Source organism: Myotis daubentonii, chromosome 4 (genome assembly GCF_963259705.1).
Source record: "Myotis daubentonii chromosome 4, mMyoDau2.1, whole genome shotgun sequence".
Taxonomy (NCBI): domain Eukaryota; kingdom Metazoa; phylum Chordata; class Mammalia; order Chiroptera; family Vespertilionidae; genus Myotis; species Myotis daubentonii.
The window spans coordinates 63300887-63320075 of NC_081843.1; the positions used below are offsets into that span (position 1 = coordinate 63300887).

Sequence of the window (19189 nt, forward strand, 5' to 3'; positions counted from 1 at the left end):
AAACTTCTCTTTGAGATGTTGATGAAAGTGGTCTGTTAAATTGACTTACCAGCTAGGTAAGTCAGTTCTCTTTCACACAGTAGTCTCTCAGAAAATACACTTCAGATTTCTGTTACACATTACTATGTCTTGTACCTTTAAGGCTGCTTTAGTCAAAATCACAATTGTTAAACTTGTAGGTGTCATCAATCTACTTGTATTGATATTTTATATGGGAATTTCCCTTTCCTAGAAAGCAAACCATAGATACATCTATTTTTACGACATCATATGACATAAAGAATATGATAGTGATTCAGTGTAGTGTCTCATGTCAAGAGTACTAAAAAGAACTTTATGATAAAGGATTAACCTTTATTTTATATATTAAAAATATCCATTTTTATGTGAGGTAAAATTGATACATAAAAATAGTGAAGTAGTTTTACTTGGAGTAGTATATTTCCTGGGTTCAGTTTTAGTGCCATAACTTTCAAGTCTTTCTCCACTCCTGCATGCCCTCATTGGATAAAAATCATATACTAACTGCACTCATCTTGGTCATGTTCCTCTTCTGCCTCTAAACCTCTTCTTGTGTCTCACTACTCTTAGGACAAAGTCCAAGCCCAGTAATTTGGGCCTTCTACTATTTGATCCCAACATGTGTTAATAGTGTGAAATCATAGTATTTGCCTCAATATTCCTTTTGTTTCTATTAAACTGAGTTGTTTCCTGTTATTTGAATTGCTGTCCATTTTTCAGAATTTTGTTTACGTTGCTGGGAACCAGGGGGAGTTAAAGCAATTGGCCTGTGGTCTATTTCTCTTCTGATTTCCAGGGGAATATTAGGGAAATAAAGAAGACAGGTGGCCTGCTCTTTTCTCCTTGACAACATGCTGATAATTTAATCTTTTAGTGAATACAGACTAGTGTTTGCTATGAAGAGAGTCCTTCTCCATGGAATAAACTCAGCAGGATAACTCATTTGGTGTTGCTTATGGTACACAAACCTTTAATCTATGGATCTGTGAGGTGTGCTTCTTTGAAGAATATTACATAGCAGTACCACTCTGTGGCACATAAAATGGAAGTATTTATGTAACTAAATGCTCACCAATGTGTAAGGTAAGCTGTATGACCCACATAGAGACTTCACCTATTCTGGACCAGAGAGTGCTGTCCACTGAGAGGAAAGGGCCTGGGAAGAAATTCCCAGGCTCTTTGAGATCTCTCTCCCTGTTTTGTCTGCTCCTCTTGGTCACTTATACCCTTGAAATTATTAGTAAAGTTATTGATTATCAGTAAAAGCTCTCAATTGAGTGAGTCTGCCTTGACGGTCCAAGCCAGTATTGGCTCACTCACTTCCTCTCTCCATTTTTCTTTGAAATTCATCCCATATTTCAAAGCCTAGTTGAGAAATCTCACCAAAACCTTCTGAACATATTCTAGCCTATAGCAATCCTTCAAATGAATCCAAACTCATCTTAGACTTGACTACATAAATTGCCTGTGGCAGTGTTTAGATTATTAACTTAACTTCCTTCTTGTTTAACTTCTTTTTCATACCTATGCTTTTACTCTTCAGGTAGCCTGTAAGCTTAAGAACTGGTATTTTATATATTGTGGGTCCTCAAATACTGTTACTTTACTTTAGATTAGAAAATGAAGATAAAAAATCATAGCATTTGAGTGCTTGGAGCCATTCTTTTAGTGTATTTATATGTTTGTATCATACTGATATTTAAAGAGAAAATCTAATGAAAAAAAATGAAACAGTTCTGAGAAAGTTCTTTTAAATTTTTAATCAGACATTAGCTGTACTTTTGATATTATTATGCATGTACTCTGAATCATAGCAATATTGTTTGTTTATCTTCTAGAGGGACAGTTAAGACACATAAAAACTGGGGAACCATTTGTTTTTAACTACAGAGAAGACTTGCACAGATGGAATCAGAAAAGATACGAAGCTCTAGGAGAGGTATGGTCATATATACAAAGTCTACCGTATATTTTTCAAATTTTGAATAGTCCAAATAAAAGTTTTAAAGTTGAAGTAGTTTATGGACTTGTTCTACAAAAATATTTTGTTAGATTATATTTTTAGGTTATTTTTAATGGTTGTTAGAAATACATTCTCAGTTTAAAAGTTTGTTGTTCTACATACAGATTCTTCCTGTGACCTTAATATTTTGTAGTGAGTCATTATATTAGAACACAATGCCAATTTTTTTTTCTGTTAATAAATCTTTATTGTTCAGATTATTACAGTTGTTCCTCTTTTTCCCCCCATAGCTCCTATCTACCTGGTTTCTAACCCACCCCCTGCTCTTACCCCTCCCCCGCACTGTTCTTGTCCATAGGTGTACGATTTTTGTCCAGTCTCTTACTGCACGCCCCACACTCCCTTCCCCCCTGAGAATTATCAGTCCACTCCCTTTCTATGCCTCTGATCCTATTCTATTCACCAGTTTATTCTGTTCGTCAGATTTTTTATTCACTTGAATTTTAGATTCACTTGTTGATAGATATATATTTGTTTTCACTTTGTTGTTCATAATTTTTATCTTTACCTTCTTCTTCTTCTTCCTCTTAAAGAATACACTTAAGCATTTCATATAATACTGGTTTGGTTATGATGAACTCCTTTAGCTTTTTCTTATCTGTGAAGCTCTTTATCTGACCTTCAATTCTAAATGATAGCTTTGCTGCGTAGAGTAATCTTGGTAGTAGGTTCTTGCTATTCATCACTTTGAATATTTCTTGCCACTCCCTTCTGGCCTGCATAGTTTCTGTTGAGAAAGCAGCTGACAGTCGTATGGGTACTCCCTTGTAGGTAACTAACTGTTTTTCTCTTGCTGCTTTTAAGATTCTCTCTTTGCCTTTTGCCTTTGGCATTTTAATTATGATGTGTCTTGGTGTGGTCCTCTTTGGATTCCTTTTGTTTGGAGTTCTTTGCACTTCCTGGACTTGTAAGTCTATTTCTTTCACCAGGTAGGCGAAGTTTTCTGTCATTATTTCTTCAAATAGGTTTTCAATATCTTGCTCTCTCTCTTCTTCTGGTACCTCTATGATTTGAATGTTGATACGCTTGAAGTTGTCCCAGAGACTCCTTGCACGATCTTCATATTTTTGTATTCTTTTTTCCTTTTGCTTTTCTGGTTGGGTGTTTTTTGCTTCTTTATATTTCAAATCTTTGACTTGATTCTTGGGATCTTCTAGTCTGCTGTTGGATTTCTGTATATTATTCTTTATTTCAGTCAGTGTATGCTTAATTTCTAATTGGTCCTTTTTCATATCCTTGAGGGTCTCACTATATTTCTTGGAGGTTTCTAGAAGATTCTTGAGTAACCTTATAACCGTGGTTTTGAACTCTATATCCAGTAGTTTGCTTTCCTCCATTTCTGTCATTTGTGACCTGTTTCTTTGTCTCCGCATTATTTATGCTTCCCTGTGTTGATAGAGTGGCTTTGTGTGCTAGGTGTCCTATAGGACCCAGTGGCTCAGCCTTCCTAATTACCAGAGGTGGACACTCTTGGTGCACCTCTTTGTGGGCTGTGTGCACAGTTTTGTTGTAATTAAGGCTTGATTGCTGTTGGTATCACTGGGTGGAATTGACCTCCAGGCCAATTGGCTGTGAGGACCAGTTGTGTCTACAATGGGAGAACTTCTGTGCTGGAGACACCCTTATTGGGCAGGACTTGCTTCAGTGGGGCTTTGGTGCTCACTGAGTCTGCCTAGGTTTTTAGGCAGAGAAAGGCCAAGCCATCATATGCAAAAGCCTCTGCACACAGCTTGGGTGGGGTTGTAAATTGGGTGGGGCAGGGTCTCAGGGAATCACCGGTGTGGAGCAAACCACAATGGCTGCCAGTCTGCTCTGCCTTGGATAGGTCCCGGGGGTCTGTGTCCCGCGGCCCCGTGCAGGAACAATGACTGTTGCAAGCAACTCTGTGAGAAAGCCGTCCTCACGTTCCTGCCCGATACCAGACAGTCCAGTTTCTCTCAGTATGAGTCTGGGTCCCCAAATTCTTGCCCGGTACTGGAGTTCAGAGCAGTTGGGAGCTTGTTTCTCCCTCCCGATTGAAAAAGACAACAGCATACCCAGCTGCCAGCCCCTTTTGCGCACTTCTGTACCTCCACACTTCCACACCTCTGCAGCTCCTACTGGACTCAGTGCACTTTTCTCTTTCCTTCTAGTTGTAGAATTTCCACTCAGCCAGCCTTCCCGTGGTTCTGGATGGTGTTCATTTTGTCTTTTAGTTGTAGTTTTAATGTGGTTGTGCGTGGCAGCAAATTCAGGTGTTTACCTATGCGGCCATCTTGGTTGTCTCCCCATAATGCCGTATTTTAAAAGTGTTTTAAGAAGATGAATCTCTGCTGTTCCAGGAGTAGTAAGTACTCTTTAAGTGCTTACCAAAAGAAAAAAAAAAGAGTTACCTGTTAGCTATGAGGTGATGGGTATGTTAATTTTCTTGATCTTGCTAATCATCCTACATTGATATGTATATCAGTTCATCATGTTGTACACTTCAAATATATCCAATTATATTTGTCAATTACTCCTCAATAAAAATATTTTTTAAAGTGTTTATCTATTTGAAGAAGATTGATATTTTGCTAACAAATTGTGTCTAACCTACTTACTTTGGGCTTGATAAAGCATCAGGCCTTGTAACCATTAGGTACTTCACATGGTACTGCTAGTTGAAACCTTTGAAAATATCATTTGTCATTAAGGTGAATGTTTTGTTAAAGCTAAAAGTTTTACTTATCCTGTCATATTAAGTATTTTTAGTAAAAATGCATACTAGTGTGGATAAGTAGACTACTATTTTACTTCTCTAAGGAAAGCTGACATTGCTCTATTTTTCTTTGGCTCCTTAATAAAGTAGTCAAAATGGATTACTTAGTTAAACAAGAGCATAAGAACATATGAAACTTAATCTATGTTTGCTAGGAAACAATCCTCTGTAAGTTTCTTGCATTTTTACATGTCTCTGAGCACAGGTACTGACAGCTTTTGTTCTGGACTTTTTGAGGGTGTTTGTATAGGAAACAATCTTAGAAGACAGATCGTTTCCTTGTCCAAGGCTGAGGGCAGACTTAGTTGCCATCTGAAGTACTAAAAATAATGTTCTTCCCTTCCTACACTGGAAGCAATGAGTGGGCAGGTTTGCTAGCAACCAGCCCCCTTATCCTAGTAAGATTGGTCTTTGTGAGCTTGAGGTTCCTCAGCTGTGATACAGTACCACTGTATGCAGCTTCTACCCTCAGCCTATCCATATTGCCCATGTGGGATTTGGGGGGCAAGAGGAAACGATGAAGCCCTAGCCGGTTTCACTTGGTGGAGAGAGTGTTGGACTGCGGACTGAAGGGTCCTGGGTTTGATTCTGGTCAGGGGCACATGCCCTGCTTGTGGGCTCAGTCCCCAGTGCGGGGCTTGCAGGAGGTAGCCGATCAGTGATTCTTATCATTGATGTTTCTATCTCTCTCCCTCTCCCTTTCTCTCTGAAATCAATAAAAATATATATTAAAAAAAAAAAAAGATGCCCAAACCAGTTTGGCTCAGTGGATAGAGCGTCGGCCTGTGGACTGAAGGGTCCCAGGTTCGATTCCAGTCAAGGGCATGTACCTTGGTTGTGGGCACATCCTCAGTAGGGGGTGTGCAGGAGGCAGCTGATTGATGTTTCTCTTTCATTGATGTTTCTAGCTCTCTATCCCTCTCCCTTCCTCTCTGTAAAAAATAAATAAAATATATTTTAAAAAAAGAGAGGAACCGATGAAAACATGAAGCTCATGCTGCCTGCTGTTTTCTGAGTAATAAAGTTCTATGTCTCTGACCCAGGAGTTTAGTGTCTTCTGTCAAGATCCATGCAACTATAGAGGTTAACTTGTTAGCTTCCAAGTGGGGTAAAATGTTAGGCCCTTCATAGTTTAGACATTGTTCTACTACATTTATTACTTAATTATATTTAATGCCCTTAATAATTTCTGCTGCACATAAAAAAAGTTTTCCCGTTTTCCTTGATTTCAATAATCATATGCTGCAAACTGGTAGTGTCTTTATCATAGAATATTCATACTTATGGTGTTAAAGAAGACTAGGGTTGTTATTGGTTTTTAATGGGGCTTACATTTTACTGTTTTCCGTAAGCCATGGACCCTTGTTCTTGTGGACAGGTTCTGTTCTCCAAATACACCTTGTCCTTCTCGGCATCTGCATCTTTTTTCCTTTAACCTATGTCATCCAACATCATGTATAGCAAAATCTTGATTAGATCATACCATGTATACATGATTCCTTTCTCCTAGGACCTCCTATCTAAGTTTTGGACAGAGGGAGAATCACAAATTTATTTTTGGTGGACCTTATTCCATGACAATAAAAATATTTTAAGTTTTCGCTTTAATGACTACATATATAAAATATTCTGCATTGCCTAGATTTCTACCTCCTCTGCCTGCATTTACACTTGTGTTCATGATCACATTGGCCCCAAGTGATCACACAACATTGCAAGATTTAACTTTCAATGCAATATTTTTCAAATTTAGATCATTGGACCCCTGTGTTTTATGTACCAATCCCCCTTATTCCCCAAAATTAGCACAATAAAAGTGAGCACAATAAAAGACCCAAGGGTTGGAGAAGGAAGTCCGGTTGTTATAACATTTGTTGCATGTCATCTTGCTTCCATGTGTTATTTGAAATACTTGTTCTCATTGCTAATTTCACTGTCAAGAGTTGATTATTAAATTGAATTAAAAAAATAAATTGAATTTAATTTCTTACATGTTAGGTGCTAGATATACAAGTTCTAGTTATTTACGAGTAATGACACAATTTTCACTACAGTGAATTTATTTTTGGTTCATTATACTGGGATTTAATGCATTTGTGGACCTGCCTTTTCATCCATATTCCTTAAAATCCACATCCTAATGTGCCTTGAAGTTTCAAGTTAGATTTAACCCCTTATTATCCTTCATTTGCACCTTGTACTTTTCTTACGCTGTTTTCTCTCTTTGAGATACCCTTCTTCCCTTGTTCATGATCCTCCTTCCTCCACCTGCCTTCAGGTTATGGCTCAGATGTCTCCTCCTTTAAGAAACCTCCCCTCATCTCCTCTGCTATAGTCTTTCTCTCTGCTCAGTTTCCTTTCTTCTCATATCTTTTTCTTCCTATCTTGTCTTCTTCCCAAAAAAGAAAATTAAAGATGAATGCCATTTACTAATAGTAAAAATCAAATTAAAAATAAATAAGAAAATAGAATTTAAAAAATAATGCTAGTAAACCAAAGATATGTTTGCTTTATTTTTCTTAAGGTATTTCATTCTGTATTATAGTACTGTTTATGCATATCTTTCAGCAGTTTGGGAAAATTTTCTGTATCAGAATACTATTTATATGATAGTTGTTGAAAATAAAATGAGTATGATACAGATATATAAACTGTTTAGTACACATTCTGGATCTATGGATTTTTTAGGGAATTTTTTAATGTTAGGAATTTAAACATAAAGATATGTAAATTTTCTTATTGGAAGGAAGGAAAATGATTTGTTAATGATAATTTTTCTACTTGTAAAGCTAAATCATTTTAATTATTTTATTCTAATTCCCATTTAAGTTCTAAAAGTTTCAGACTCCTAAAGCTCTGCTGATTAAAATTATTTATAAAAAATAGACTCTATTTGTGGCATATTCTTTTGGAAAAATTTTAACCTTCATAGTCAAACTGTAGATTTATGAACTTAAGAATATGTAAGTTCTTATATAACAGCTCACAGTTCTTAAAAACAAATAAACCTTTGTATTTAGTTTCTGCAAATAATTTAGTACTTATATTACCAATAATATCTCTAGTTAAGCAAGAACCTATAGAAAGCATGTCACCATGTCCTGGACATAAGAAGCACTGAAAACCTCCTGCTCCTCCTTGATGGATAGGGCAGAATTCAGAAGATAGTGCAAATTTGAGTTTATCACCTGGGAGACTGCCTTAATAAACAGCTTTTGATATGCATAAGATTGAAATTTAGAGGAAAAATATTTTCACTTTACCCAGGAATCTAAACAAAACCCCTTCTGTTTTCATAGTGTTTGCCTACTAAATCAAATTATATTTTGTCTTCAATTGAGAGCTACTGTAGGTTTGGGCAAAGGTAGGTTTACAGTTGTTGGTGTGGAAAATAATACAATAATTAATAAACAATGATACAAGAATACACTCTGTTTCTGTACTCACAACTGTAAACCTACTTTTGCCCAACCCTGTATGTTTCACATCTGCTGTTTAATTTATGTTTATTTCTCTCTTAAGGAGATTATTATAGCAGTTATTCAGCAGAAATTGTTTTTAAGACTTGCTCCTGAAATGCTCTATCATTCCTATGTAAATTTAATTTATTGTGTAAGTAAAATAAACTTAGATGTCACATTGTTTTTAGAATATAGTGCCATCAACACTAATAAAAGAGAAAAATGGTAATTGGCGTACGAGCTACCCTTTTCATTGGCTAATCAGGGCTATATGCAAATTAACTGCCAACTAAGATTGGCAGTTAACTGCCAACAAGATGGTGGTTAATTTGCATATGTAGGCACAATGCAGGGAGGCGAAAGGGAAAGCAGGAAGAAGCCCCCTGCCACTGACAGTGATCGGAAACCCAGCGGGGAGCTAAGAGCTGGGGGGCAGGGCAAAGGCGGCCCTGGGGCCGCCTTTGCCCTGCCCCCCAGCCATGATCAGAGAATCAGGTGCCTTTTCCGCCCTGGCCAGTGATAGCAGGAAGTAGGAGTGGAGCCAGCGATGGGAGCTGGGCACGGTCGAAGCTGGCAGTCCCGGGAGCTAGGGGTCCCTTGCCTGGGCCTAAAGCGAAGCCCACGATCGTGGGGCCGCTGCAGCTGCGGGTCCCTGCTGCCCGGGCCGGACGCCTAGGCCAGAGGCGTCAGGCCTGGGCAAGGGGCCGATCCTGCGATTGGAGGGTGATGGGGGTCAACGCCTGAGGGCTCCCAGTATGTGAGAGGGGGCAGGCTGGGCTGAGGGACACTCCCCCCCCCCACACACACACCCAGTGCATGAATTTCGTGCACTGGGCCCCTAGTAACTACATAAAAGAATACTGTTTATATTCACATAGTTACATTTTTATAGTAAAAAAAAATGCTCTTGCTAATCTGTATCTATATTTTTTACTATCTACATATAGCTCGATAAAAACATGCAGCCTTTAATAAGTTTGTATAATTTCTCTAAATTTAGAAAGATTCTATCAGTTGAAAGAGGCAGGAGTGGTATGAATGGGTAATTTTGAAAATAGAAGTCTTCAGTGTGTATATATATATTGGGGTTGAATGCTAGAGAATGTTTCTGGTAGACTAAATCAGAAAAACTAGAAAGGCTATTAGGTTAAGTAGTAAATAGAATGGTAAAAACTCTACATGTAACTTGCAAAATTTTCTCAACTCTTTCATGTCAATACTGAATTACTATTAGAGAATTTATAATTCTGCAGATGTTCTAATGGAAGAGAGATTTGATTTTCTTGCCTAATTTGGGTCTTTGCATTTCTTTTTATATTTAACTTGAGTACCTCTGTTAGAAGCAGTTGTCAGTGTGCTTAAGAGAATAGCAGTGATTTGGTAGTCCGATAAGCTGGCTCTTTCTTTATGGAGAGTATCACACTTATAAAAAGAACTAAGGACATACTTTTTTTCTCTGAACCTGAATTAGTAATATGTTTTGTAAAATAGAAAATTATTTTAAAATGTTACACTTTAAAAAATGGAATTTGTTGAAGAATATAGGCCAGTGGTGTCTTAAAGGTTCTTATAGTGATCATTATTTTAATATTCAAATATTTTCATATAATGTGATTATCAGTGTATAATTAATGCCTTCATATAATGTGTGATTCACATGTCTTATTATGTAATAGAAACAAAGGGCTGGCCATTAGGAAATCCGGTCTTACTTTTGTCTCAGTCACCATCTGTTTGACTTAAAACAATATATTTCTGAACCTCCACTGTAAAATGCGGATAAAATTTTCTGTACTGTTACAAGGAGTAATAAGTAAGATGCATACATGTGATATTTTATTTTCTTTAATGTGCCCAGCAAATATTAGAAGCAAGAATGAAGATAGAATTTTACTATGTAAGATTTCTAATTTACCTTTGTTATTAACATTATGGAGGTTTAATTTATTGTTTTTCCTCTCCCATTTCTCTCTATCTACTTATTATTACTGGCAAAATTTATCTCTCTATGTTAGAAACAAAGAAATGACCACTGGTCCAGAGTTGGTTAGCAATCTCCTTGACTTCCATCTCTCTCGCATCCAATCCTACAAGTTGGGTACTATATCCAGGATGGTATTAGTAATTAGACATCTTAGAATTGAAGAAATAGTCATTGAAATAATGAGAAAACCCAATTGAGAAAAATTGTGAGCCTCTTTAAAAACAAAGTAGCATTGACTTATGAACAGACACACAGACCAATTGAACAGAATAAAAAGTCCAAAAAGCTCAAATACACATTGAAATATAGTTTATGTTATGATGCAGTCATAAATCATTGGAGGAAAAGGAACTTTAAGTAATGGATAGATGATAGTTATACACTAGAATATAAAATTTGACTATATATCACAATGTATACCAGAATGAACTCCAAATGGATCAGAGATTTATTTTTTTTTTATTTTTTTTTTAATATATTTTATTGATTTTTTACAGAGAGGAAGAGAGAGAGATAGAGAGTCAGAAACATCGATGAGAGAGAAACATCGATCAGCTGCCTCCTGCACATCCCCCACTGGGGAAGTGCCCACAACCCAGGTACATGCCCTTGACCGGAATCGAACCCGGGACCCCTCAGTCCGCAGGCCGACGCTCTATCCCCTGGCCAAACCGGTTTCGGCTGGATCAGAGATTTAAATGCAGAAAATGAAATAACACCTATCAACCCTTCAGTAGCACTGACTATAGTTTTGAAATACCAACCCACTATCGATGATTGTGATTTTGAAATACTACTTCCCATTAAAGCAACCTAAGTTCTTTGGAGAAATGTTGGGTTTCAATCTGGGCCAAGAAAGAAATGACATGAACCTGGAATATTTTGTCATATCAGATAGTTAGGAAGCTGCCAAAGATTACCATCTCTTCTAAAAATTGAAAAGAAAAAGATGAAATCAAACAAACAAAAATCTCCACCAGTGGGCAATAAGCACAAACAAGCTGTTAAGAAGAAATGCACATAGCCTTTAAATATACAAAAAGATGTCTACACTAATTATAGAAGACATGTTAATGAAGAATATACTGAAATAACATTTCTCACCTGTCATGCTGACAAAAATCGATAAGCTTGACAGCAAGCACACTTGGTGTAGATGAAGCCATAGAGAGAAAGGAACTCTCACATGTTGCTGGTTGGAATGTAGTGGTGGGGAAAAGCCAATATTTACAAAATTATAGATGCATTTTCCCTTTTGTGTGAGAAAGGAGGGGAAGTAAATGTATATATTTGTTGTTTGTTTATTTTTATGGGGAAAAACCTAGAAAGATAAAATTAATGTTTATCTTTTGGAATGTGGAGCAGCCCTTGGACTTCGCTGAATTTACCAACCAAATTATTACCCAAATAATGACAGTAAACTGGTGAATTCAGGTAATCTGTGGCAAAACAACAAATATAAATTAGAATCCTTCCCATATGAAGATAACTCTTTTCTTATATCAAGAAAAAGGCATTTGCATGAAGATAATTGTCCTGTTGCAGCAACCATTTGCTAAAAATCATGTTATTGCCTCTGTCAGTAACTCCTGTGCCTCACAGAGCAACAGACTGGCCTCAGCCTGCTGAAGTGAGTGTCCACTCCTCCTCGCTCAGAGATTTAAGACAGTGTGTTATAAAGCTAAGTGAGTTATTAGGGTTCAGCTGGGTTCAATTTGCATAAATTTTGTGATAAATTTTAAAGGAATAAAATTTGTTATATGCTATCTAATTGCATTATTTTTCATTTTTAAAATATTTAGGCTATGATTTTTCTTTTATTAATAAAGTTATCCCTGAAGCATTTTTATATACAAAATGTCATCTATACATAGATCTTCAGGACCTAATCTCTTTTATAAGTAGGCAGTTACCTATATTAAATGTGAACTGTAAGTTGATATTTCCCTTTTTTGCGTTCTGACCGTTTACACCTTGTAAGTTGTTTCATGTAAGTGTGATGGTAAAGGCCATGCATGTTAGCTACTGGAAGTGGGAATGAGAAGTAGGTATATGTTTTGATAATATTTTGTTAATTGCCACAGTTACCCCCAAAATTATAGTCGATATCATAGGATTTAAAGTAATATGCAATGTGCACATAAATAATTCTCTGGGAAATAACAAAAAAAGAAATTTACCTAGCTTCTCTTTCTCTTTTATTCTATTTTGATGTGTCCAATTTTCCTGTGACTTCTATCAGTTATTTGCTCCCCTTCATTTTCCATCACACTTTCTGTACTGCCTTTTTCCAGTCAGCATTGAAGCATGCATAAGTCTCTCTCATCTTAATGATTTTTAGTCCTTGTTTTGTTTGCTTGCTTAGCAACATTTGACATTGGGATTTGTTTTTCTCAAAATACTATCCTAAGTATGCTCCCATGTTACGGTAGTTTCTGGTTTTCTTCTTACCTCTGTGAACACTCATTCTCCATCTCCTTTGCAACTCCTTTTATTGGCCCCTTAATGTTAGATTGTCAAGGCTCAGTTTTTGGTCTTCTGTTTTTCTCTGTAAATGATTTCACTCTCATACCTTCTGATTCTATCTTTGTGCTGATTTCAAATGTGTATTTTTTTTTTTTGTAAAACGGGACAATTTGACATTATAGTAATCTACTTTTTAAAAGACTTCATTGTGTATACAAATTTAATAGGGAAAAATATCCACAAATCCAAATGTGAGATTGAAATATAAGGTGTAATGCATTCCTACACTTATATAAATGAAGGAGGGAATTTTTTTATTCTCTGAAGATTGTGGGAAGGCAGTCATTGCCTGTAGCTAAGGAAAGAAAAGTTGAAGATACAAAAAGAGTTCTCTGTTTTATACACTAAGAGAACTGATAGACAATGGAATAGCCTTAGAAGCACTCAAAGCAGTGGATTTTGAAGGTACCATATTCAAAAATAATTAGCTGTAGCCTTAGGGAAGTACTGCTTGCTCTTGGGATATTCTGAAGAACTGATTACACTTCATTTACTTTATATTTGGAACTTATCCTGTGCTGCAGGACTTTTAAAGTGTCTTGTGAAGATCTGAGATATGATGAAATAGAGCAAGAAAAAGATAAATGACTTGCCTAAGAACATTTAGTATTATGATTAGATCCCATATTCATATTCTTAATCATACTGGTTTCCAATATTGTACATCAGAAACTTTGATCCAACAATATATTTGTGAGGAATTTTTTTTAGCAAATTAGGCCTGGTATATGGTAATGTAATGCATAATTTTTACTTTAACATGTTTAGATTTTGTACCTTAAAATGTTTAAGCTAGACCATTCTTTGTAATGCTCTCAATCAGTATTTTGAACATGGTAAATTCCTCCTATGAAGTTAAGCTGAGCATTTAGAAAGGTCATCACTTCTTTTCTCTTCAAAGTACTTTTAGTAAATTAGTTCTATAGTTTGTTAAAGGATAATTTAATTTAATTTAATTCAAGATACTGAGTTTTTTAAGGGTTCTCCAAGAAAATCTAGCTAATTTGTCATTTAAAAATTATATAGGTAATATGCTATATATTCCTATTTGGTAATAACTGATTTATTGGTACAAAATCCTATACTGACATGCTCTTGCTACATTAGGCTGTTTGCCACACTGTGAACACTGGTGATTGTTGTCTGAGAAATTGTATGTGCCATCCCTTTCCCCTGGTCTGTTCTTCCTATCACACAAATTGAGTCCTTTGTCTTCTTTAAAATGCCTGTGTTTTTTAGTTTTACATGATTCCCTTTATTGGGGACGGTAGTGGATTCTCTAGCACACTTTCCTTTTTGAGTTCTGGGTTCTTCTAAGCACTTGCCATTTTATGAGGCTTACTTTGTTTGGTAAACAGATTGTTTTCTAATAAAAGCCTGTAGTCCTTTGATATTAAATTATATGATACAACTTTATTATTATAGGATAAGCAAAGTGTGGCATATTCATATCATGAAATATTACTGGCAGTACAAAGTAATAAAGTACTGCCCAGCAGGTGTGGTTCAGTGGTTGAGTGTCGACCCCTGAACCTGGAGGTCACAGTTCCATTGCCAGTCAGAGCACATGCCTGGGTTGCTGGCTCCATCCCCAGCTGATCAGTGATTCTCATTGATGTTTCCATTTATCTCTCCCTCTCTCTTCCTCTCTGAAACAACACCATTACCTAACATTAATGAAAAGATATTTTTAGAACACTCCATCCACCAATATAAGAATAAACCTTTTTCGAGTGCACTCAGAACATTTACCAGAATAGACCATCTTCTTGGTCATAATGGAAGTCTCAACAAAATTAAGAGGATTCAAGTAATAAAAAGTATATTTTGTGATCATGCACAGTATGTTCTCTCTGATAGAGAGCTATTTGAAAAAAAAATCCTAATTTTATTGTTTAAAACTAAACAATACAATTTGAATAACCGATGAGTCAAAGAAAATATTCTAGGGAGAATTAGAAAATATATGTAATTTACTAAAAATTGAAATATAGCATACTAGTGGGGTACAGCTAAAGCAATGCTTACAGGAACACTTATAGCATTAAATGTTTATATTAGAAAAGTACAGTTTTAAGATTGATGACCTCAGCTTTCACTTAAAAAATATATTTTATTGATTTTTTTACAGAGAGGAAGGGAGAGGGATAGAGAGTTAGAAACATCGATCACCTGCCTCCTACACACCCCCTACTGGGGATGTGCCCGCAACCAAGGTACATGCCCTTGACCGGAATCAAACCTGGGACCCTTCAGTCTGCAGGCCGACGCTTTGTCCACTGAGCCAAATGGGTTAGGGCCCTAAGCTTCCACTTTTAAGAGACTACATAAAGAAGAACAAACAAAACCCAAAGTAAGTTGAAGAAAGAATAATAAAGATAAGAGCAGAAATGAATTAAATAGAAAACAGAAAGGCATTAAAGTGAAAAAAATCAATAAAACCAAAAGCTGTCTCTCTGATGATATCAGAAATTTTGAAAAACCCTTAGCTAGGAGACACATATTGGCAATTTAATGTGTAAAAGAGGGGTTATCACTACATGTAGTACAGACATTTAACAGATAGTAAGGGAATATTAATATGAAAAACTCTATTCCAATAAATTCAACAACTTAGCACAAAGTCCTTGAAAAACAAAGTATAAAATCTCAGAAATAGATAAACCAAATAGGTCTTTTTAAAACTTTTTATTAAAGTATTCTAGTTTTGTTTGTTTCTGGTTAGGAAATATTTCTTTAACAGAAGTAGCTAAAAATCTTTTCTTAAAGAAAACTATAGACCTAGGATGGTATCAATGGTGAATTCTACCAAACATTTGTAAAGGTCACACTGGAGAAATTATAGTAATGTTAACATAGATTTTAACCCTTTCTTTAAGATGGCTCTGGTTTTAATATGAGAAAAAATAATGTATTAAAATCCTATATAATAAAGAGGTAATATGCAAATTAACCCTCACACCCTCACAAGATGGCTGCCTATGACCAGACCGGCAGGGGGGTTGGTGAGGGACGACCAAACGACTGACCAGTAGGCTGCATGGGGTGACCAGGCTGGCAGAGGGGATGCAGTTGGGGGCGACTAGGCTGGTGGGGGGGGTAGTTGGGGGTGACCAGGCCAGCGGGGGGGTGGGGAGGGCAGTTAGGAACAACCAGGCCGGCAGGGAGGGTGCAGCTGGGGGCGACCTGGCCGGCAGCAGGGAGCAGTTAGGGGCAACCGGGCCAGCAGCAGGGGCAGTTAGGGGCGATCAGGCTGGCACGCAGAGGCAGTGAGGGGTGATCAAGCCGGGGGTGGGGGGGTCAGGGGTGACTAATCGCAGGTGAGCAATTAGGAGCTAGCGGTACAGGATTGTGAGAGGGATGTCTTAGTGCCAGTTAAACTGGCAGTCGGACATCCCCCGAGGGGTCCCAGATTAGAGAAGGTGCAGGCTGGGCTGAGGGGACTCCCCCCATCCCGTGCAGGAATTTCATGCACTGGGCCTCTAGTGTTAATATAAATATAAATATGAAAAAAAATATTTTTGCTTATCTTGGTTGCCTTCAAATCTGTCTTTTTAATGTATTTTAGCTAGATCAGCAGATAATTTGTGGAATAATTTTGTATTAATCAGTTTTATCATTCATTAGAGTTATTGATTATATGATGATTAGCTCCTTTTAAAAGATTTTATTAGAGGATTACATAAGGGTGAACTATTCGTATTCGATTAGTTCTCAGGATCTTGTTATCTAGACTTTTGTGCTTATAATGAGGAATTTTGAGTAGCAAAATCACAGACAAAATAATAGTAATTGTGTATTATTGATATATTGGTTCATTTAATGATAACAGATGGGAGCTTGGGTTCTTTTGGATGAGTTAATTTTTTTACAATACTTAAAAGAATTAAATTGCTTTGTATATAACTACTTGATTCTGAATAGTATCCTTTACTAATATTCTAAATTATGTGAGGATAGACAGATTTTTGAGTGTGAACAGAGCCACTTGCCATTATTCTCTGAAACAGTCATATTTCTTGGGATTTCTAAAGACAAATTAATTTTGAGAGGTATAATACTTAACACATGATCCTGACATTTCTTTCTAGAAATCAAATTAGTTTATTCTCAACATGCAAGTTTTTACAACCCTGTTAAAATGAGTTTATTCTCTGAACTTGTACAGAAACCTACATATTGCTAAAATGTTATCAAAAGACCTTTTAAAAAGTGCCAAGAAATGAATTATATATTTAGGTTTATTCTTAATACTAGCAGCAGGAAGAGCACATTGTGAGCTAAATTGGTTAATTGAAGTTGGAATCAGTACTACCTTTATACATAGATCACATACCAGAAGATAATTAAGAACTACATTAAGATAATTTCAAGGACCAATGTGCTCCAAATATTTTTGTGTGGAGAATGGCACATAGATTTATTATGCAGAACATATAATCATATTAACGTTACTTAAAAACAAAGTTTTTAATTATTAGCCACAAATTAAAGGCAGAATACATAAGTAACGATTTTTTTTTTCCAGCAGCATAAACTTTCAGATCTCATCTGTTGAACAAGTTTAGATTGTAATGTACCAAAGACTTTGCATAGGCAGTGGTTTGACAGTGAGTTAAAATCTTCTAACCCTTGTACACAAAGTGTGTCTACTCAAAGCAGCATCTGACAGCTTATTAGGAATCTCCATTCCCAGGCCTTATCCCAGACTTACTGAATTAGTCTATATTTTAATACTATTTCCAGGTGATTAACAGGCACATTAAAATTTGAGAAGCATCAAGCAATTTCTTTTGGAGAGGTGAACTTTTTTGGGACTATGTTGCGTGGCCTTCTTTCTGAAAACATTTTTAGAAATGTCATCCCTCTTTATTTCCAGCTATTTCTCATACACTTCTAACACTTCTTCAACTCATGTCTCAGACTTTGGAAGTTAGGTTGTTTTATAGCAATTTACAACCTCACTGGTGAATAAAAGATGGCAAAGGAATGCTGATTCCTTTGTAGATTCCAGACACAGGTTTATTTTGCTTACAGTGAACATGTGTACTGAATCTTTCATGTTGTGTGAAGGTGAACTAATATTTATTTTCTTTGTGTATTTCACTTTAAAAGAAAATACAAAGGTTTTTTAAAAAAATATGTTTTTATTGATTTCAGAGAGAAGAAGGGAGAGAGATAGAGATAGAAACATTAGTGATTAGAGAGAATCATCCATCAGCTGATTCCTGCATGCCCGCTACTGGGGACTGAGCTCACAACCTGGGCATGTGCCCTGACCAAGAATGGAACCATGAACTCCTTGTTCATAGGTCCATGCTCAACTACTGAGCAACACCGGCCGGCCAAAACTTCTATTTTGTAGTAATTCCATCGTTTAATTTCTTAATGCATCTGAAGTTTCTCTGAAGTCTTCTGTGTTGTGTAAACATTGTTACTTAAGAAAGAATAAGTGCTGTTGTTGAAGCAAGCCCCTGAACCTTCCTGTACATTCTTGCTGAGTGTCCCAGATTGTAGGATTTATCCATTTACTAATTTGAGCCACTTTCCTAGCAGAGTTTGCAACAATATTTGCTGCTTATTCAAAGTGCTGGGCCCTGGCCCAAGGCTCCACAATAGTAATGCAATCTGAAGATGCAGGTATCATCTGAGCCCTTTGTGTTTCCCCATGGGATTTTGGAGTAAGGGGAACTGATACAAATATACTCCTGTTGCTTGCTGTGCCATCCTATATAATAAAGAGCTAATATGCTAATGGTCGTGATGCCCTCATTCCATGATGACTGATCAGCAGGAGGCTGCGCGCGCGCGCGCGCGCGCGCGCTGCGTGCATGCGTGCGTGCGTGTGTGTGTGTGTGTGTGTGTGTGTGGCAGGGCAGAGCCCCAGCGTTGCTCCAGAGAGGGGGCAGAAGCGGGGAGGTGCCTGGAGGAGGCGGGACCAGCCCGAGGTGACTTGTGGGACTGAGGGCAGGGCTTGAAGGGGCCAGAGAAGGCCAGAAGGGTTGGGGTGGGGCCAGGCACACTGGAGCTCTGGGTAGAGAGGTTAGGGTGTCAAGGTGGGGTGGTGGGCGGGGCCATGTGATTTCACGTGCAGGGTCACTAGTAAGTAATAAAGACCTTTGTTTCAGACCCATGAGTCTTGTGTCTTCTGCCAGCATCCTTGAAACAGTAGTATGCTAATTTCTTAGCTTGCAGGCTCTTCACAGTTCTTGAGAGTTGGAACCTGTTAAACTTGATCAACCTAGATATGGTTGCTATATTCTGTAGCACAGATGTTAAAGTTTTTATTGCAGATAGTGACTTTTTTTTTCTTTCACACTTAAAATCTTTTCTAACCAACATGTATAATTGCTGCATCATTTAGAAATAGAAGGTGGACTAACTTTTCCTTGATGAACTTTTGTAGCTTTTTGCGATATGTTCTAAAGATAGTGCCA

The 19189-nt window shown here is 37.0% G+C and overlaps 1 protein-coding gene across 9 annotated transcripts in view; it reads left to right on the forward strand.

Annotated features, from left to right (window-relative positions):
- ARB2A (ARB2 cotranscriptional regulator A) overlaps positions 1-19189 on the forward strand; it is a 381447-nt gene that overhangs the window by 48934 nt on the left and 313324 nt on the right. For 7 of the 9 annotated variants that reach the window (XM_059694111.1, XM_059694114.1, XM_059694115.1 and 4 more), the window contains one exon: positions 1860-1960. The exons of the other annotated variants lie outside the window; for them this stretch is intronic. In XM_059694111.1, the coding sequence (XP_059550094.1) occupies positions 1860-1960 (101 nt within the window). The remainder of the gene's footprint in view (positions 1-1859; positions 1961-19189) is intronic. 9 annotated transcript variants of the gene reach the window in all.